Source organism: Salmo salar, chromosome 01 (assembly GCF_965601325.2).
Source record: "Salmo salar chromosome 01, fSalSal1, whole genome shotgun sequence".
Taxonomy (NCBI): Eukaryota; Metazoa; Chordata; class Actinopteri; order Salmoniformes; family Salmonidae; genus Salmo; species Salmo salar.
This window is the reverse complement of record NC_138291.1, coordinates 44,794,049-44,814,964: the sequence shown is the minus strand read 5'-3', so window position 1 is coordinate 44,814,964 and position 20,916 is coordinate 44,794,049. Positions and strand designations below refer to the sequence as shown.

Below are 20,916 nucleotides of genomic sequence, written 5' to 3'. Positions count from 1 at the left end.
AGCTGACAATCACGGAAGGCGGAACCCTCCATTCGCCCGAAGGACCAAGGATGGGGGGGACATCAACGGCCAACTCCCTGAGACGACGGCCCTTCCTGGACAGCAAGAAGTGCTACGAGTGTGGGGAGCAGGGACACATCGCCTGGAACTTTCCAGACCGAGATGTCCCGATGCCTTCAGCCTTCAGCCAATGAGGTAGCCACCGGGCATCCCTGTGGCATACTGATGGCATGCTGGACTGAGGAAAGTGGTACTTCCTCTGTCACTTTGGTAAGAGCCAAAGGAAAGGACATTACAGCACTTTTGGACTCCGGGAGTATGGTGACCCTGTTTCGACCTGACTTCGCCCAGTCCCAGAACCCGACTAACACCGTGGCCATCACTTGCATACACGGTGAGAGCAAGGACTACCCTACCACACTCCTCCACTTACAGACCACAAAGGGACAACACACGGGAACAGTGGGAGTCGTCCCAAACTTGCCTGTGCCGGTCCTTATTGGAAGGGATTTCACAACGTTCCACCAACTGTGGACTAGTATGTCCAGAGATGTGGGGAACCGAGGCAACCAGGAGGGAGGAGGAAGTCAGAGAGGTGGGAGGGACACCAGAAGGAGGGATGCCCGGATCTGTGGATTCCAGGAAGTGGACCGATCCCCTCGCGGAGGGGGACTCTGAAGCCAGACTGGAGGGAGAGGTGGCGAGTCTGGAAGACATGTTCCCAATGGACCATGAGGTGGCACCAGAGCCCACCTCTCAAGCGGGCCAGTTCGACACAGCCAAACTGGAGGATCCCAACTTGGCCAGTGCTCTGCAGCAGGTGACCGTAGTGGACAGAAAGCCCGTGGAGGGGTAAGTCAAATAACCTACCCCCATTTCGCTATAAAGAAAGAGTTGCTATATCAGGTCGCAAAGAAGAATTATGAATGTCTGGAGTTGTTGTTGGTGCCCCGTCCCTTCGTACCATCTATCCTGCAGCTGGCGCACTCCCACCTTCTTGGGGCTCACCTAGGGGTGGAAAAGACCTTAGACAGAATTAAGGCACGATTTTACGGGCCAGGGGCGAAGAAAGCAGTGGAAGAATACTGCCGCGGTTGCCCGGAGTGCCAGCAGGTAGCTACAAAACCCAATTTCCGCAGTCCCTTAATTCCCCTACCCATTATTTCAGTTCCTTTCAGCAGGATCGCAATGGACCTGTTGGGACCTCTACCCAAGAGCAACCGAGGGCACCAATACATTCTGGTGATTCTGGATTATGCCACCAGGTACCCAGAAGCCATTCCCGTGTGCACCATGGCCACCAAGGGAATCGCACTTGAGTTGGTCATTCTGTTCTCCCAAGTAGGCATTCCCGATGAGATATTGACCGACCAGGGCACCCCATTTATGTCACGAATCATGAAGGATCTATGCAAGCTAATGAAAATAACCCAGTTGCACACCTCAGTGTATCACCCTCAGACCGATGGATTGGTGGTAAGATCCAATCAAACCCTGTAGCAGATGATAAAGAAGGTAATGGAGGCTTTGGAAAGAATTGGGACCAGCTGCTACCCTACCTGTTATTCTCGATCTGAGAAGTGCCCGAAGCTTCAACAGGATTCTCTCCCTTCAAACTCCTGTACGGGAGATGACCCCGAGGACTGCTGGACGTGGCTAAAGAAGCCTGGGAACAGCAAGCCCCACCGAACCTTGGTGCAGCACATGGAAGAAATGAGAGATCAGATGGCACCAATGTGGCCCCTGGTACAGAAACACATGCTGGAGGCCCAGGAGGCCCAAGCGAGGGTGTACAAAAGAGGGGCTCAACGAAGGGACTTTCAGCCAGGAGACAAAGTGTTGGTCCCCACCTCAGAATGTACATTTTTGAGAAGTGCCTACGAAGTCATTGAGAAGGTGGGTGAAGTTAACTATAGGGTCAGACAGCTGGGACGTTGGCATCTGACCCAGATTTACCATGCGAATCTGCTAAAGAAATGGAATGCACGTGATATACTCTATTTCCCTGAAGAAGGCTACCACAGAGACCAAGCCAGCAGAGGTGCCAATGGGGGAGCAGCTGAGCCCAGAAACAGGAGCTGAGGGAGTTGGTCGGCCGAAACCAGGATGTGTTCTCCAGTGAACCAGGACACACCGATTTGGTACAGCACCGCATCATCACTGAACCCGGGAAAAAGGTGAAGTTGAGACCCTACCGCATACCAGAAGCAAGGAGAGAGGCTGTCAGGACTGAGGTAAAAACGATGTTGGAAGCTGATATAATCGAAGAGTCGAACAGTGAGTGGTGCAGCCCCATAGTGTTGGTGCCGTTCGATTCTGTCATGATTTTAGGAAGGTAAATGAAATCTCAAAATTTGATGCCTAACCCATGCCCCGAATTGATGAATTAATCGAACGGCTAGGGACCTCCCGATTTATCAACACGCTCGACCTGACAAAGGGTTATTGACAGGTGCCCTTAGCTCCCGAGGCACGGGAGACAACTGCTTTCGCCACCCCGGATGGTCTGTTCCATTACAAGAAGCTGCCCTTTGGACTACACGGGGACCCGGCCACCTTTCAGAGGTTGATGGACCGGGTTCTCCGACCCCCATTGGAAGTATGCGGCGGCGGAAATCGGCGATATTGTGATCCATGGGAGTGAGTGGGAAACACATCTAAACCAGGTGAGCGCGGTAGTGCAGGCCTTACGGGATGCGGGGCTAACAGCGAACCCAAAGAAATGTTAGCTTGGCCTGCGGGTGGCTGAGTACCTGGGGTACTCGATCGGGAGGGGATGTGTCAAACCCCAGGTGAAGAAAGTGGAGGCGATTCGGGACTGTCCCCACCCCCTCACCAAGAAGCAGGTACGCACATTTGTGGGGTTGACTAGTTAGTTACTACCAGAGATTTATTCCCCACTTTGCCTCCCTAGCCAGCCCCTTGACAGATCTGACTAGGAGCCGTCTGCCCGCCCAGGTGAAGTGGACCGAGGAGACAGAAAGCCTTCCAGGACCTAAAGGGATCACTGTGTTCTGGACCTGTGCTGGTGACACTGGACTTCTCCAAACCACTGGTAGTACAGACCGATGCGTCCAAAACAGGGGTGGGTGCCGTCCTATCACAGCTACAAGAAGGTAAGGAACACCCAGTCATGTACATTAGCCGGAAGCTGTTGCCGCGGGAACAAAGATATTCCACGGTGGAGAAAGAATGTCTAGCGATCAAGTGGGAGCTGTAAATGCTGAAGTATTACTTATTGGGATGGCACTTCACCCTCGTAACAGACCAGGCACCACAGGTTTGGATGTCACGGAATAAGGACAGTAACGCCCGAGTCACCCGCTGGTTCCTATCCTTACAGCCATTTGCTTTCTCTGTCGTCCACAGATCAGGTGCAGCCCATGGAAATGCAGATGCCCTCTCCAGGAGGGATGCTCTAGGGAGCTGAGGTGTGGGGGGGAGGGGTGTCAGACTGCAGGGAGAGGTGAGGGGAATGGTTAATGATGGGAGATATCTGGCAGACCGCTGGCTCCACCCCCAAGCCTTATATGGACTTCCTGCCCCAACGAGGCAAGGCTGTCATTCATTAAGCCAGGGAGTGCTTGGGGATAAAGGAGGAAGCAGCCTGCACAAAGGGGCAGAGTAGGAGAGAGCCAAGTGCGTTATGAAGAGTGGAAAAAGAGAGAGCAATATCGGTGAGATTACCCGTTGTGACCTGGACTGTTGGACTACCTCCCTTGTGTACCGGACCGGGCAGGGGGGTGCGGGACGTTCCCCAATGCTGGAAGGGGGGCCTGAGTGAAAACGTTTGGGAACCCCTGACGTAGGTTATACGCGCTATGTAGCCAACAGTTGGCTAGAGCCTGTCTCTATACTGTTGGCTAGAGCACACGTGCCAATACCAGTGCGGGCAAACTCTATATAAAACAGTTTTGTGAGAACTGTCAGTAGAGTTGAAAATGCAATGGAAACCCATTTAACTTGTATTGTTATTTCGGTACATGGGAATTTAACCGCAAAAGGTATTTTTGTGTACACTATGTCACGCACAGACTTACGCACAGACTTATCTTCAAGTCAATTTGATGGAAACATCTCTGGTGGGAAAATGTGCATATTCTTTATATTCGCAGGAAAATCTCTTGCCAATTGGATGAAAACCTATTTAGTGTTTTGTTCCCTACCTTATACTTCTGTAAATAGTCCTGGATGACAGTCGACCCCACTGCTCCCTTCAGGTTCTCCTCGTCCTCCTTGATCACAATCTCCATCAGAGACATCCAGTTGACCAGCTCAGAGATGGCGTGGCGAGAGGCCAGCTTCTCCATTTGAAGCTGAGGAAAAGAAACGGGCCAATATATGAAAGGTATGCAAAAGGGAGAAAAATAGCCTACTAGCCTGGATCCAAACTGAATTGCTCTGTTTTTATTTTTTGATTCCAGCCTGGCATTCCTAAATAAGGGAAAAGGAGAGCTTCTTTGCATACAAAAATAGTCAAAAATAGACATTCCTCTAATGGATAGAACTTCTATACACAACATGGTCGAGAAAATAAGGTGTTGCTTCATCTAACTACTGTATGAGAGTGAAGCAGAAGAGTAGGCGTCAAACACTAATCCTATTTGCTCTGACCAGATAAGCCTGTTTCTGGCAGTACCTAAACTGCATCCCAAATGAAAGCCTATTCCCTTCATAGGGTACTAAGTTTGACCAGGGCCCAGAGGGCTCTAGTCAAAAGTAGTGCACTATGTAGTGGAATAGGGTGCTGTGCCTTGTCTCTCGTGAGACACAGTTACCGTAAACCACTGTTACTAAATCGAGTAGCTGGACAGTGTTCACGCAAGATTTGGTTTTGGGTTCAGAGGTCAGACAGTACCTGGTGTAGCTTCTCTTGCACCATTGGGATGCGTGTGAGTAGTTGGGTCCACTGTGAGTCCACGCGGGCCAAGTCAGAACGCAGGGCTGCGGTGTCAACCCTCTTCAGCCTCATGAGCTGATTGCCCTCTGTCATCACAGAGCACTTCAGAGATGAATGAGTCTCCACCTCTTTACAGAACTCCTGTGAACAGAGAACGGTACAACAGTCAGTTTCACACGGAATATAACTAGTATGTGTATACAGCTGGCAGATTTTAAGTTCCGGATAATGGTTCTCTAACCCCTTATGCCTAAACTTAACCTTTACCCCAACCCTAACCCTACCCTTAACCCCCTATATGGTATCACCCAGTCTTTTGACATGTTGACTCACCAGGAAGGCAGAGAGATGATTCCTGACGGTCTCCATCTCCTGTGGAACTAAGTCTGCCTGTGTGTTCCAGAATTCCAGACGTTCTAGAGCAGACTGCTGCCAGCCATTCAGCTCTGCAAACTCCTTCTGGTACCTGGACATCAAATGGGGAGGAACCGGTTGAGTGGGTGCTATTCAAGCTCTCCAAAATATCCACTTACATACAGTACAGACCTGGGTTCAAGTAGTGTTTTTTTTTTCTTCAAATCATTTGAGTTTTTGTTTGAGACCTGCCTTAAGCGACAGAAGGATGGGGTTGCACTTTTTGGGACTATTTAATTGATCCCACTGTGCCAGTTAAGCTCAATGAAGCGCAGCTAAAGTATTCGGAAAAAAATCACATACAGTGCACTTTAAATAACATCCCTTGGGGTTCAGCCCTGACCTGGTCCAGTGTTTGAGAATGGCCTCTAGTCTCTGCAGCTCCTTGTTGACCTTGGTAGCGTTGCTTAGCCAGTGTTCCCCCAGCATTGTGAGCTGGTTCTCCAGGCCAGGAGAGCACACAGACAGCAGCAACCTCTTCCCCTCCTCCAGGACCTGGTACAGCTTGTGCTGGTGCTCCGTCAGTCTATCCATCAGACTCTATGGTGAGGAGATTAGGTAGACCAAGACGATGAGAGGGGGGCATACAGGTATCTAGAATGGTGTAGATACCTGTACTTAAATTACTTTAAGTAAAAATACTTTAAAGTACTACTTAAGTCGTTTTTTGGGGTATCTGTACTATACTTTACTGTTTATATTTTGACAACTTTTACTTCACTATCTTCCTAAAGAAAATAATGTACTTTTTACTCCATACATTTTCCCTGACACCCAAAAGTACTCATTACATTTTGAATGCTTAGCAGGACAGGAAAATGGTCTAATTTACACACTTATCAAGAGAACATCCCTGGTCATCCCTACTGCCTCTGATCTGGCAGACTCACTAAACACAAATGTTTCATTTGTAAATTATGTCTGAGTATTGGAGTGTGCCCCTGGCTATCTGTCAATAAAAATATGAAAATTGTGCCGTCTGGTTTGCTTAATATAAGGAATTTGAAATGGTTTATACTTTTACTTTTGATACTTAAGTACATTTAAAACCAAATACTTTCAGACAAGTAGTATTTTACTAGGTAACTTTTACTTGAGTCATTTTCTATCAAGGTATCTTTACCTTTACCTATTAAGGAATCTTCAAGAAGGACAATTAAGTACTTTTTCCACCGCTGCATAAATACATATCAAATGTATGCTTGGTAGCATTTTATTTTACAGTACTATTTACCAGGTAGTTACCTGGTATTCATTAGGAACATCATGATCAAGATTATGGCAGTGCTGTGTATGATGCTATTAGAAGGTAGTATAAGATATGGCAAAAGTAACACACAGTATACATGCGAGTGCCATTGGTTTTCTGTTATGATTGCATGCCATTGTACAGATGGATGATAGTGGCATACTGTACCTGACACAGTAAGCTCCTCTCAGTGAGCTTCTCCTCGGTCTCCTCCACTAGGCCCACTGTGGGGATGCTACCCTCCACTGCCTCCAGCTGTCTACACAGAGCCTGGTAGTCCTGCACCAGATGGCTCCAAGTCTAAAAACACACATGAAAAAATAACAATTCAGCTATACTCGGGTTACAGATATAACCTTTTCAGACTATCGTGCCGACCCCAACTGACCTGTGCTGGCTCGGACATTGCCTTTTCACATTGTCCTTTCCAGCATGGTTCCAGCAAGTCTGGTGGATACGTAACCAGGCCAGCCCAGTAGAGCTTGGCGCTAGTGTGAAAAGGGTATTTGACTGATTTATAAGTATGATAGCAGTTTGTTTTGTGGTCGTCTCTGACCTCCAGTATGTACTCCAGTTCCACTCCTCTCCTGTGGGCCTGTTTGAGGACTCCCTGGGCCTGGGCCAGAGTCTCCTCCAGAGTCTGGTTCTCCCTGGGAACCACCAGGCCACTGATCTTCCTGAAGAATGTCTCTGTCAGCATCATATGGGACTCCAGACCCTGGAAGAACTCCTGGAGAAAGAAACCAGAGATGGTATAATGTTGAGATATGCCCCTCCAGCTATGCTCTTCTGAAAAGCACCCTGTGGGAATATCCAATATGGTGAACCAGAGACATGTCTTCCCTTGTAACGGACTTTAAAGCATCATTGAGCGATCTACTTTTGAATTGCCTTTTGACATATTTACTATGCATATAATTCTTTGTACTATCCAAAATTGCTGTAAATCTGTGAGACTTATATGTAAGGTTAAAGTCTACCTTGTGTTTGTCCAGGAGGATCTGTACTTCCTCCACAGAGCTGGCGATAATCCTCTGGTCGGCAGCCATCTTGTCCTGAGCGGTGTCCACCAGGTCAGCCAGATCCTGTAGAGCCCTCTCATACTGGCCTTTCAGAGCCATGTTCTGGTTCAGTCCACTACGCCGTGACCCCACCGTCATCACCAGCTCCTCGTAGGTATCCTGGAGGAAGAGGAGGAGAGAGGACAGAGAAGCAGATGAAGAATACCTCCAGATATGATACGATTCACCAATGTTTAAGCAGTGTTAAAACAGTGACTGTGGGTGTCTGTGTGTAAGAACTGTCTGTAAGAAGAGTTCAGATACCTGTAGCGTTAGCAGTTCGTTGGTGGAGATCTGGTCTGCCTGTAGCTCTGCTCCTCTGGTTTTGAGCTGGGTGATCCTCCGCTCAAACTCTCTCAAACTCTCCTCAGCCTCAGCAATGACCTGCAGGAGAGAACACAATGCCGGTTAGCATCTTAGACATACAAATCAATTTGTATTTGTCAAATGCGCAGAACACAACAGGTGTAGACCTTACCGTGAAATGTTTAATTACAAGCCCTTAACCAACACTGCAGTTCAATAAATAGTTATGAAAAGATTTCCTCAATAATCAAAAGTAGAAAATGTAATAAAAAGTAACACATTAATAAAATGACATAACAATAACGAGGCTATATACAGGGGGTACTGGTACCGAGTCAATGTGTGGGGGTACAAGTTAGTCGAGGTAATTTTTACATGTAGGTAGGGGTAAAGTGACTTTGCATAGATAATAAACAGCGAGTAGCAGCAGTGTAAAAACAAAGGGGAGAGGGGGTCAATGTAAATAGTCCGGATGGCCATTTGATTAATTGTTCAGCAGTCTTAAGGATCCTTTTGGACCTAGACTTGGCGCTCCGGTACTGCTTGCCGTGCGGTAGCAGAGAGAACAGTCTATGACTTGGGTGACTGTAGTCTTTGATTATTTTTGAGGCCTTCCTCTGACACCACCTAGTATATAGGTCCTGGATGGCAGGAAGCTTGGCCCCAGTGATGAATTGGGCCGTACGCACTACCCTCTGTAGCGCCTTACGGCCGGATGGCGAGCAGTTGCCATACCAGGTGGTGAAGCAACCTGTCAGAATGCTCTCGATGGTGCAGCTGTATAACTTTGAAGATCTGGGGACCCATACCAAATCTTTTCAGTCTCCTGGGGGGAAAAAGGTGTTGTTGTACCCTCTTCACGACTGTCTTAGTGTGTTTGAACCATGATAGTTTGTTGGAGATGTGGACACCAAGGAACTTAAAACTCTTGACTCGCTCTACCATAGCCCCATCGATGTTAATGGAGGCCAGTTCGGCCCTCCTTTTCCTGTAGTCCACGATAATCTCCGTTGTCTTGCTCACATTGAGGGAGAGGTTGTTGTCCTGGCACCACACTGCCAGGTCTCTGACCTTCTCCCTATAGGCTGTCTCATCGTTGACGGTGATCATGCCTACCACTGTTGTGTCGTTAGCAAATGTAATGATGGTGTTGGAGTCGTGCTTGGCCACGCAGTCCTGGGTGAACAGGGAGTACAGGAGGGGATTAAGCACACACCCCTGAGGGGCCCCAGTGTTGAGGATCAGCGTGGCAGATGTGTTGTTGCCTACCCTTACCACCTGGGGGCGGCCTGTCAGGAAGTCCAGGATCCAGTTGCAGAGGGAGGTGTTTAATCCCAGGGTCCTTAGTTTAGTGATGAGCTTTGTGTTGAACAATAGTGTTGAATGCTGAGCTGTAGTTAATGAACAGCATTCTCACATAGGTGTTCCTTTTGTCCAGGTGGGAATGGGCAGTGTGGAGTGTGATTGAGAATGCATCATCTGTGGATCTGTTGGGGCGGTATGCGAATTGGAGTGGGTCTAGGGTATCCGGGATGATGGTGCTGATGTGAGCCATGACCAGCCTTTCAAAGCATTTCATGTCTACCGACGTGAGTGCTACGGGGCGGTAGTTATTTAGGCAGGTTACGTTCGCATTCTTGGGCACAGGGCCTATGGTGGTCTGCTTGAAACATGTAGGTATTACAGACTCGGTCAGGGAGAGGTTGAAAATGTGCCACTTGCTAGTTGGTCCGCGCATGCTCTGAGTACACGCCCTGGTAATCCTTCTGGCCCCGCTGACTTGTGAATGTTGACCTGTTTAAAGGTCTTGCTCATATCGGCTATGGAAAGCGTGATCTCACAGTTGTCCGGAACAGCTGGTGCTCTTATGCATGCTTCAGTGTTGCTTGCCTTGAAGCGAGCATAAAAGGATTTTAGCTCGTCTGGTAGGTTCGCGTCACTGGGCAGCTCGAGGCTGGGTTTCCCATTTGTAGTCTGTAATAGTTTGCAAGCCCTGCCACATCCAACGAGCGTCAGAGCCGGTGTAGTAGGATTCAATCTTAGTCCTGTATTGACGCTTTGCCATCTGAGTGCATAGCGGGATTTCTTATAAGCGTCCGGATTAGTGTCCCACTCCTTGAAAGAGGCAGCTTTAGCCTTTAGCTCAGTGCGGATGTTGCCTGTAATCCATGGCTTCTGGTTGGGATATGTACGTACGGTCACTGTGGGGACGCCGTCGTCGATGCACTTATTGATGTAGCCGATGACTGAGGTGGTATACTCCTCAATGCCATCGGATGAATCCCGGAACATATTCCAGTCTGTGCTAGCAAAACAGTCCTGTAGCGTAGCATCTACGTCATCCGACAACTGGTACTTCCTGCTTCAGTATTTGCTTGTAAGCCGGAATCGGGAGGATAGAATTATGGTCAGATTTGCCAAATGGAGGGCAAGGGAGAGCTTTGTATGCGTCTCTGTGTGTGGAGTAAAGGTGGTCTGGAGGTTTTTTTCCTCTGGTTGTACATGTGACATGCTGGTAGAAATGAGGTAAAACAGATTTAAATTTGCCTGGATTAAAGTCCCCAGCCACTGGGAGCGCCACTTCTGGATGAGCATTTTCTTGTTTGCTTATGACCTTATACAGCTCGTTGAGTGCGGTCTTAGTGCCAGCATCGTTTTGTGGTGGTAAATAGATGGCTACGAATAATATAGATGAGAACTCTCTTGGTAGATAGTGTGGTCTACAGCTTATCATGTGGTACTCTACACCTCAGGAGAGTAATACCTCGAGATTTCTTTAATATTCAACATCGCTCACCAGAAATGATTGACAAATTCCTTTTGGTTATCTTTTATATGGTCGGTTAAGAGGGAAGTGTCATGTACTCGTGGACTGCCATTACAGATCTTACCTCAAGTTGTTTGGAGGCTGGTCTGTCCATGGCTCCCGCCAACGTCTGAAGAATCTGGCACTTGGTGTCAGTTAGATCAGTGAGGAGAAGCTGTGACTCCGTCTGCATAAACCAATACAAGATAAACTCAATGCATAACTGCAAGCTTTTTAGTCCAAGAATAGTGGATTCCGAAATGGCTCATAAGGGGACAAGTACACCACATGCTCAGTAGCCTAGAGAACTAAAGCATAAAGATTACACCACATAGCCTGACCTGGTAGGCAGTGAGTTCCTCCATCCTGGTCCTCATGTGTTCACAGCGTCGCCCCAGGGCAGAGTCCATAGTCCCTAGCCTCTCTGTCAGACAGTCCAGTGTGTCCTCTAGCAGGGCCTGGTCCTCCCTACACAGCCCTGTAGGTTGGCCCAGGAGACCCCGACTGTGTCTTACCTCCCCATTCACCTCACTGACATCCTTCCCTAAGGCCTGGAGGAAACAGAGATGACAAAGTCACCAAACATACATGGTACCAGGTGATACACAGGAATGGAGGAAGGCTTGGAAGGAGTCTTTTTTTGCTCCCTACCCCTTCCCCTTGGCCCTAACTCTTCCATGTTTGCAGATCTCTAAGGTGGAAGCGATACGGTGGAAGCTCCACCACTGCAGTACTTATCTATACAGATCCTTCAGATCTGCAAACATCGAAGGGCAAGGGGAGTGACTGGGGACCAGATGACTGTTTCTAAAGACCATGATCACATTTTGAGATGACATAATACTAAGAGAGCAGACGTTGTGTGCTTTACAAAAAGGGATGTTACTATTCAGGTGTAACAGTGGCCTACCTCATTGTTTTGTAGCTGTGTCTCAGCGTTCTCGGCCAGCAGCACAGCACCAGAGAAGAGGGTGTTCTCTACATCATCCAGCCAGGAGGAGGTAGCTAACACGGCCTGGTAGAGCTGCTGCTCCATTGGCATCACCTGGCCCTCAGAGGCCCCAGTCTGGACAGAGATACCAGGGTTGGGCTCAATTCCATTTCAATACAGTCAATCAAGGACGTAAACTCAAATTCCGTTTGAATTCCATCAATTTAAGAAGTAACCTCAAATTCCCATTACAATTCAGTCAATTCAGTTGAAATAGAATTAGCCCCATCCCTGATAGATACAGTGCATAGTTGTCTTATATATTTCCATACATAAACATAATTTAACAACCGAAAACAAGGACAACCTACAGTACAATAACAGTGTGGGATGTTATAGTGTTGTTATAACCTACCTGAGAAGACATCTCCTCCATTGTCTGGCTGAAACCATCATATAAGGTCTTCAGTGAAGACTTGTCCTCTGTTTTATCTGTCTCTCCTTTAAACAGGGTCCCAGCGGTTGTCACTCTGGCCGTTCTGGAGTAAACCTGGAACAGAGTATGACCACTGTCACTGTCAGACGACGTCACCGTACTGTACCTCAGAGCAGGGCCGGCCCTAGCCTTTTGGTGTGGGAGACCCCCACGTCGTAGCAAAACATTTTAGTGGCCTCCTCTTGACGGCGGAGAGAAAAATGTAAAAGTTTAAGTTCATTTACTGCAATTCTACACATTTTGCCATGGGGTGTAGAGAAAATGGTGCAGCTTTAAAGCAAGTTTTCTGCAATTCTACACATTTTGGCATGGGGCAGAGAGAAAATTTTTGCAATTTTATAAGAAATAAACTGCTCCCGAGTGGTGCGCGGTCTAAGGCACTGCATCTCAGGGCAAGAGGCATCACTACAGTCCCTAGTTTGAATCCAGGCTGTATCACATCCGGCCGTGATTGGGAGTCTCATAGGGCGGCGCACAACTGGCCCATCGTCATCTGGGTTTGGCCCGGGTAGGCCGTCATTGTAAATAAGAATTTGTTCTTTAACTGACTTGCCTAGTTAAATAAAGGTTAAATAAAAAATAAAAAATAAAAAAACGTCATGCAACTCTACTCAATTTACCATGAGGCAGAGATTTTTTTCCCCCGTTTTAAAGCTAATTTCTTGCAATTCTACATATTTTTCCATGACTTATGCCATGTTAATATGATATCTGTGTGAGAGTGACTAACAAAATCAATGTGGGCTCCTGTCACACCTACTCCCGCTCCCACTCCCCAGTGCTCGACGTCACAGGTCTACTAACCACCCATCCTGGCAACCATCGTTACGCACACCCGGACTTCATTATCACTTTGATTACCTTCCCTTTATTTAGCCCTCAGTAGCCTCAGTCATCAGTCAGTCTTCTCATTTTTGGTTGATCTGCATTTATCATTATTAAACTCACCTTCTGCACCTGCTTCCTGACTCCCGGCGTATACGTAACAGCCCCCTGGAGGTCAGGGCCCCTGATCACGTGCCCTATGTCAGTATTTGGCCATGATTACTACAAGTTTAGATAGCTGGCTAATTGAGTGACTATCAGTGACTGACATAACAGAAAAACTGCTGATGCACAACCAAAAATAACTGGTTGTAATCTGGTTTAGGCCGCTGGGATATGTGTTGACGGTGGGGTCAGTACCGGTTGCTTGTTGTCTTGCTCCAGGGTTTTCTGTAGGAGCTGGAGTTTGGTACTGAGCTCTTTCCTCAGGCTCTCCCACCTCTGTCTCATCTGCTGCTGGGCAGCCCGGGTCTCTCTCTCCTGCAGGAGCTCCGGAGAGAAGGGCTCTGTCATACTGCAGACAAAAGAATAGATAGAATATGATATAACATAAAAACATTATTCAGAGGATAAGGCCTATTGGCCTCTGGTAATTCAAAATAAACTGTCAGAACCCTGTGGTGTTGTGTTAAAGTGGATTCACGTTACTACTTTGTAGTAATGGCCATACTTGACACTGCTGGGTGAGGCCTGCTGGATCAGGATCTCCTCTCCTCTACTGGCTACTGACTGGAGCAGCTTCTTCTGCTCTGCTAACTGCTCCTCCAGCTCCTAAACAACAATGCACAAACATGACCACTCTGAACAGCAATGACTTCTCTTTGAATGAATGAATGAATGAATGAATGAAGGAAGGAAGGAAGGAAGGAAAGAACAAATGAACAAACGAACACGCAAACAACCAAACAAAACAAAGATCCTACACTGGCATGGCAGCAGTAGTGTGATGGTGTGTGTTTGAGAGTGACTACCCTACCCTCTGTCTCTGGAGGCTGTCCTGGTGATGTTGTGAGCGTGTGGTATGGGCCTGGGCCAGCCAGTCCTGTACACTGGGCCCCGGAGACAGGCTGGAGTCAGACTCATTGTCCTCCTGGTCCTGCAGTAAGCTCTGGAGAATGACACAAGCAGAGAGATGGTTACTTATGGAAACAATAGTGAGAAAAATGACAAGAGAAATGGTTATTCATGTAAGGATTCGTTTGATTCACATCTTGACAACAAGACCGAACAACCATCAAGGCTGGTGAGGATTACAAGTCATTTGATTATGTCAAATCCTTATTTTGATTGTTAAACCTCAAACAATAGAGCGGTTGAAATAATTCAAGCAAATTTGTATGCAATGCAATTCACCCAATCATATCCCTGCACACATCAGCCACAGTAAAGAATAGTAGGGGACAAACAGGCACCATGTCAAAGACAGAAGACGTTACATTAAAGGCTCAGAACAGACATTACATGTACATGCTTCCTCAATGGGCCTTTCAGCTCCTGAAAAGCTTCCCATGCTAGAGTGGCCTGCAGGACAAACAAGGTGAAGGCATAGGCTTTAGCTCTGTGGTCTAACACGAGCAACCAGGCACCTCTGTAAACACTGTCTGCAGTCAAATAGAAATAATTATTCTAAAGAGGTTCCAGTTTCAGACGTGGAGATGACTGTAGCAGTAGCCAGGTCCCAGATCTACCAGGCTACTAGTACATTCCTCTCCGCAGATAAATCCGGCAGCACCTTTTACTGTAGTAGTAAGCTACAGGGCAGGTATCTAGAAGCAGCCTGACTCACCTGGATGTTGATGTGTTTGTCCTGCAGCATCTTCTGCAGCTCCAGCAGACTTCCCTTCAGCGTCCGCAGCTTCCTGGCCAGCTGCTCAGCGTCCTCCCTCATGTCCATCCGCGTCTCCTGCCTCCCCTCCAGCAACAGACTCTCGCTCCGCATGGTCAGCTCCGACAGGGCCACCACCTTCTGCTCAATCTCCTGCAGCATGTTCTGGAGCAGCAGGAGGAGAGAGGCCACCTCAAACATGGTGCTGGATACCAGGCAGACCCTGCCCCCAAGGCAGCTTCAGTCAACGGGGCCTCCAGACCCTGGGTCAGTATAGACCCCTTCAGCAGACCCAGCAGCAGGTCTCTCTAGGTACTGTCCTGCTCTCATTGTAGGTCCACCTCCCTACCAACACCCTCGCCTCCAGCACAGCCCAACACACCAGCACTAATCCTTCACGTTGCATGCTCAAGATCAAAAATATAGATTCCCCAAGTGGCCTGGACTGTTGTAGACCCTTGTAACGAAAAGATCCAAAGCTACCACAGATGTCCCATAGTAAATGCTCCCTCAAAGATCCGTGCACAACGGAGATTCCTCCATATATAGACCCATATCCTGTGTGTGTATCGGTAAATTGAACAGGTTTCAACTCCCCGCCTCCCTCAACCCCCCCCCCCCCCGTCAGTTGGTACTCTAGCAGGCTGATCCAGCTCCACCACCAACACCAATCCCTGCAGTCGGAATCTATTAATCTAGCAAATAAGGCCTCCCACCTGAAGACACGGCCCCATGCAGTCACACAGAAGACATCTGCATAATCTGCTTAACTAGACAAGTGTTACAGACGCTTAGGAACCTAACCAAGCCTCTGAAGGCAGCCCTGCCCTCTAACACTGCTGCTAATACTCTTGTTTACTGCTGCCAGGTTCCTACCCCTCCTGGGTGGATCCATATGTGACAGGCAGAATCAAAAAGGGAGTTATAGTGGTATTTAATAATTGGATGTTAAATGAGCAGTTGTGTAAAAGGGGAAAACGCATGCGACTCACGGAGGAGCTTTTAAATAAAGGGTCTCTGTCTGCGTTCGTGCATATGGGTGTCTGTGCATATGTGTGTGCGTGGGCGTGAGTATCCGCCAGTAGGGGGCGCTCTGTTCTAACCTGGCAGTCTATGAGCTGCTCCTCCATGTCCTCCTCATCCTCCTTAACGCTGGGCTGGAGGAAGGTTGTAAGTGCAGAGCGGGTGCTGAGCAGCCAGTGGTCCATCTGGTCAGCCTGGTCGAGGTAGTGTTGTAAGGCCTGCTCTTGACGCTGCTCCTCTAGATGGTCAGTCGCACGCTCCTGGACAGGGAATCACAAGACACCACATGAAGTAAGGCTAGACACAGCTTGTTGTCATCTTCGTGAACCTCTTGACCCATTTTCATTTTAGTCATTTAGCAGACGCTCTTATCCAGAGCGACTTACAGTAGTGAATGCATAAATTTTTATACATTTTCATTTCATGCATTTTTTTTTTTTGTACTGGCCCCCTGTGGGAATTGAACCTACAACCCTGGCATTGCACACACCATGCTGGCGTTGCAAACACCATGCTCTACCAACTGAGCCACAGGGAAGGCAAACAGGCTTTTAATGGCCATCTCATGTGATGAGCCTGACCTAAGACACTCAAATGGTTTCCTAATACAGCTAAAAGAGCACCTGAAGAAGTGGAAGTGCACCTATCCGAACAGAGAAAAGGTATTGGGAGCATCACTGTACCTCCAGAAGCTGTCGTTTCCCTGTGGCCTTCATATGTATGGTGGCCATCCTCTCAGCCAGGACAGTGAGGGTGGACTGCATGGCTAGCTGGTCGGCCGTGTCCGAGTCCACAGCATCAGTACCCAGCTCCTCTGAGAAGCTGGTCTGCAGCTTGTCTATATCCTCCTGCAGACTCTGGATCTCCTCACCCATGGCCTGGTAGAGGGAATAACAGTATTTAGTTATGATGGGAAGACATTGAGTCTTGTGTATACTGAGATGTTATACAGGATTTCTGCCTCAAGCAGGAATTTGTATTTTGAGCATTTCGAGATGTCAAATAGGATTACTACCTTGTGGAAATTGGTATCTTGAGCATAGCGGAATGTTATATAAGACTCCCCTAAGCAATACTGATTCTCCCTTACCTTATGGGCTTCCATATGACTGTCTGTGCTCCTGTCAGCCTCCAGTGGCTCGTTGAGTTTGGCCTCTAAGGACTCCATCTTAGAGGAGATAGACTGGAGAGAACCCTGGTAGCGCTGCTGCTTCTCCAACGCTTCGTACAGAGTCCTCTGCTTCTCACTGATCTGTAAAGGGAAGGATAGGAACTAGTAGTAGGCAGATCTCGGCCCAAAATAATGGTACTTCACAGTTTATTTGTAAATGCACTTTCCTAAATAGCTGATGAAATGTTTAATCGATATGCATTGAGTACCACATTCTTCAAGGTCTCCCAGGAGCGTTGCAGGTCATCGAAGTTGGCCACAGATTCAAATGTCGGGTCATATAGCTCCTGTATGGGGGCTCTGGTGAGGGTGGCTCGTCCCAGTCCCATCTGTAAGAAAACACGGACAACAAATACAGAGAAGCATCACAATGTTACTTGGTGTATAGGTAGGTACACAATAAGGTAAGTGGTCAGGACCTGGTAGCATAAAACACCTTAAGTTAATTTCCCCCCTTATCTATTCCCTTAAAGTTTGCTTAACTTTAAGTCAGTTGCACAAAATATTTTAAGGAGAATTTCCCCCTTAAATTAAGTGAAAAAGTTAAGGGTGCCCATGAGGTGCACAATCCATGGCTACTGAGCTAGCTGGCTAGTTAGCTATGTACTCTGTAACTAGCTTGACGTACTAGAAAGTAATATAAAGTTCTGAAAAAATATACTACAAGAAGCGTGATTTTATTATCTTCTGGAGCACTTTGGTTATCCTGTCTTGATTGTAGAATTTGTATTTTGCTATCTCAAAAAATAAAAGCAATCTCTTTGAGGAGAAGTTGCCAGTGAATCAGGCCGTCTCCATGGTAACCAGATACTCTTTCAGCCATACCGGCCTTCAAACTACTGTAAAACCCCTTAACATATGCCCTTACCTAAGGAAATATTTGAGGGGCTCTATGCAACGCCCTTAAACATTTCCCGTAGTTAAGAGGAAATTATTCCTTAAGGTAAACCCTTAAGGGAAACACCTAAGATGTTTTATGCAACTGGGCCCTTAATGGAGACGTACAGTAGCCTTGCTATGCATTAATCTGTGCTAATGCAATGCATTTCATTTGAGGCATGCAGGATGACAAGATATGGAGATGTATTTTCATATCTCATGGTCTGCAGCTAGAGTAGAGTGAGAGCGAGAGAGAGAGAGAGAGAAAGAGCTCAGTAAGTGATGCCCGAGTGTGAGTGATGGGAGAGGGTGCAACAGACCTGGGAGTGAGTGATGGGAGAGGGGGAGCGACAGACAGGAGGAGAGGAGATCTCACTGTTGGTGCCCTCCTCCCCAGACTCCTCCGTGACAGGGGACAGGAGGGTGTGACAGCGGCCAGCTGTCATCTGATCACACCATTGGACAGAGTTAGAAAGAACAGACAGACATAGCATCCAGGTTTTAATCAGAAAACACATGCAGAGAAGATTGTGGGAATTTATTAAAAGTCCACCACAGAGAGTGGAGTCTTTCAGACAGACATCATGCTAGCTCGAGATTTGATAAAGGGTCACAGGACAAACAGCGGAGTGATTTGCCCGAGTTAGTTAATAAACCAGGAAGCACGCAAAGTAAAAAAAACATGCTGTACAATTAGTAAACTCGTATCGTTTACCACATCAATAAGCTCAATTGAGGAGAGGAGTTGGCCTCTCACCATGACTACAGAGGGTTTGTGTGTGTCTCCATCCAGGTCCTCCTCAGTAAGCCCCGCCGCCTCCGTGTCACTTACAGTGAGCAGCATGGTGGCGTGCTTGGCCTTCACAGCAAGCATCTTACACTTAGAGTTCAGGCTGGCTATCTGCTCCTGGTAACCTTTGATCTTCTGGGCCAGGTCCTGTTAGAAACATCCCGATCACGGTCAGTGGTTATGGTGATAACAGGGGAACAAAGCATCCATATAGCCATAACATTTTACAGCTTAACTAGTGTCCTTTTTGTTGTTGTTGTTTTCTTGCTTTGGGTACCTAGTTGTTCCTACCAGCACCTGGATCTAGAGGTTTTCACAATCCTGCATTCCTTTCCATTGGTAATGCTACAGTATGTAGAGTACCTCATGGTGTAGGATCTGAGCCTGCAGCTCCTGGATGTTGCTGGTGGGAATGGGTCGGTCCTGGATGACTCTGTGGGCGTCCTCTATCAGCCCCTGGAGGTGCCTCACCTCCTGCTCATACTGCTCATACTGCACAACAGCCTCCTACAGAAGGGGAAGGAAATCAAGGAATGTTGATGCTGGTGCACAATGTAGGAGGTCAACTGCTCTTGGTTTACAGGTGTGGCCAACCGGATTCAAACCGTGAATTTCTGTGTTCCTCAAAACCTGGCCATTAGCTCGGGGGAACTCACACAAGTCTTCACTCACAGGCAATCTAATTCATTATTCATGATTGTGCTGTGGCCTCCCTACCTGTAGAATGTTGCACTGCTGTATTGCGACATGCTGCAGCTGGCTGGCCTCCTGCTGTAGGCCCAGTGCCGTGCGACAGATAGCCAGGCCAGGCATCACCTCCTCTGGGACGCGCAGGGCGCTCTGACACAGCTGCACCGCCTGCACCTGCTGCTTGAAGCCCTCCATCTCCGACAGAAGACGCTAGGAAAACAGACAGGAGGGGAAGTCACATTCTCCGCAGCAGCAGCAGCAGCAGCAGCAGCAGCAGCAGCAGCAGAAGAAGTAGTTACCTGTCTCTGGGCCAGTTGTTCCTTGAGACTCTGTCGGGCCAGCTCAGGGGAGGTCAGTGTAGCTTGGACCTGTTCCAGAGCAACATGTAGGGTCTTCACCTCGTACTCCAGACGCTCCATACTCTGAGAGGACGACACAGGACACACACACAGGTTCATCTCAGAACCCAGAACCAAATCTTCAGAGGGCTAGCTGGTTAGCTAATCAAGTCATGTTAACCGTCTTGTCACTACACACAGGTCAGTCAATCAAATATATTTGTATGCACAGGTGGGAATAACACTGAGATGCTAAAAGCTATTAGTCTCTGAGACAAAGACTAACAGCAATACTAGAGTAAAAGCAGATGCTAGGCTAAAATGCAAGGTCAGCGCATACAGTATGTCTGAGTCAGTACCTTGGCTGCGTCCTGTAGGCTCTGCAGTCGTGTCCTGATGGTCTGCTGGAGCTCCTCGGTGTGGCGGCTGAGCTCACACACCTGCTGGGACATGTTCTCCGTCTGCAGCACCTCAGACAGCAGATCCACCTTCTCTCCCATGGCCTGCAGGTCCCCATGGAGCTCCCGGGACTCACGCAGCACAGACTGATGGGACGGAGAGGGGGAAAGCACAACGCAGGCAATGAATGAAAAAAGAGGACACTGTTTATGAAAAAAAGGGCCAACCAGTGATGGATGGACCCTAAGAGGTGCCGGTTAATAAGAAAATAAGTAACATCCTGGAGGGATAATGATAGAAGACAGGGGAACAGAACACATGTTTATTTCCTTACACACACAAACACCACCAGCATTGAAAAAATATTTTCAATCTGGTAACTCTACATGTGTTTATTCATGTCCCACCTGGTACATCTTTATTTGCTCCTGCAGATGAGGGGAAGAGTTCCAGATGATGTTGGCCCTCACCAGGCCCTTGGCTTTCTCCGACCACCTCACTATGAAGTCCAGCATCTCACTGTACTCCTCTAGATGGGCATCGGACTGGACAGGTGAGATAACAGAGAGGAATTGAGGAACCAGGGAACAACAGCAGGGAATTGAATACCTTAATGACACTGACAATGTATGGGTAATGTATGTTATGGTATAAATATCACCTTTTACAATTAAAAGTCAAATGGCCCCATATAAACATTTTGGGCTGGGCAACACAGTACATTAATGCCACCTCTTCAGTGTAACAACAACATTGTTACAACAACAGTGTAACAACAACAAGACTTCTCATGTATATTGTGTTTTTCCCCCT

General features: G+C 47.8%; 1 protein-coding gene across 6 annotated transcripts in view; it reads right to left on the bottom strand.

Annotated features, from left to right (window-relative positions):
* The window catches only part of LOC106603506 (spectrin repeat containing, nuclear envelope 1b), a 151,808-nt gene that overhangs the window by 46,621 nt on the left and 84,271 nt on the right, over positions 1–20,916 (bottom strand). For 5 of the 6 annotated variants that reach the window (XM_082974731.1, XM_082974743.1, XM_082974740.1 and 2 more), the window contains 27 exons: positions 20,511–20,648; positions 20,064–20,249; positions 19,666–19,788; positions 19,394–19,576; positions 19,040–19,183; positions 18,644–18,823; positions 18,207–18,332; positions 17,217–17,336; positions 16,927–17,088; positions 16,520–16,714; positions 15,917–16,096; positions 14,775–14,978; positions 13,965–14,096; positions 13,659–13,759; positions 13,349–13,502; positions 12,083–12,217; positions 11,647–11,802; positions 11,078–11,287; positions 10,822–10,923; positions 7,889–8,008; positions 7,544–7,744; positions 7,120–7,293; positions 6,732–6,863; positions 5,658–5,854; positions 5,234–5,366; positions 4,859–5,041; positions 4,167–4,316 (listed from right to left, as the gene is read on the bottom strand). In XM_082974731.1, the coding sequence (XP_082830857.1) occupies positions 4,167–4,316; positions 4,859–5,041; positions 5,234–5,366; positions 5,658–5,854; positions 6,732–6,863; positions 7,120–7,293; positions 7,544–7,744; positions 7,889–8,008; positions 10,822–10,923; positions 11,078–11,287; positions 11,647–11,802; positions 12,083–12,217; positions 13,349–13,502; positions 13,659–13,759; positions 13,965–14,096; positions 14,775–14,978; positions 15,917–16,096; positions 16,520–16,714; positions 16,927–17,088; positions 17,217–17,336; positions 18,207–18,332; positions 18,644–18,823; positions 19,040–19,183; positions 19,394–19,576; positions 19,666–19,788; positions 20,064–20,249; positions 20,511–20,648 (4,221 nt within the window). The remainder of the gene's footprint in view (positions 1–4,166; positions 4,317–4,858; positions 5,042–5,233; positions 5,367–5,657; positions 5,855–6,731; positions 6,864–7,119; positions 7,294–7,543; positions 7,745–7,888; positions 8,009–10,821; positions 10,924–11,077; positions 11,288–11,646; positions 11,803–12,082; positions 12,218–13,348; positions 13,503–13,658; positions 13,760–13,964; positions 14,097–14,774; positions 14,979–15,916; positions 16,097–16,519; positions 16,715–16,926; positions 17,089–17,216; positions 17,337–18,206; positions 18,333–18,643; positions 18,824–19,039; positions 19,184–19,393; positions 19,577–19,665; positions 19,789–20,063; positions 20,250–20,510; positions 20,649–20,916) is intronic. The other variant, XM_082974741.1, reaches the window with a different exon arrangement.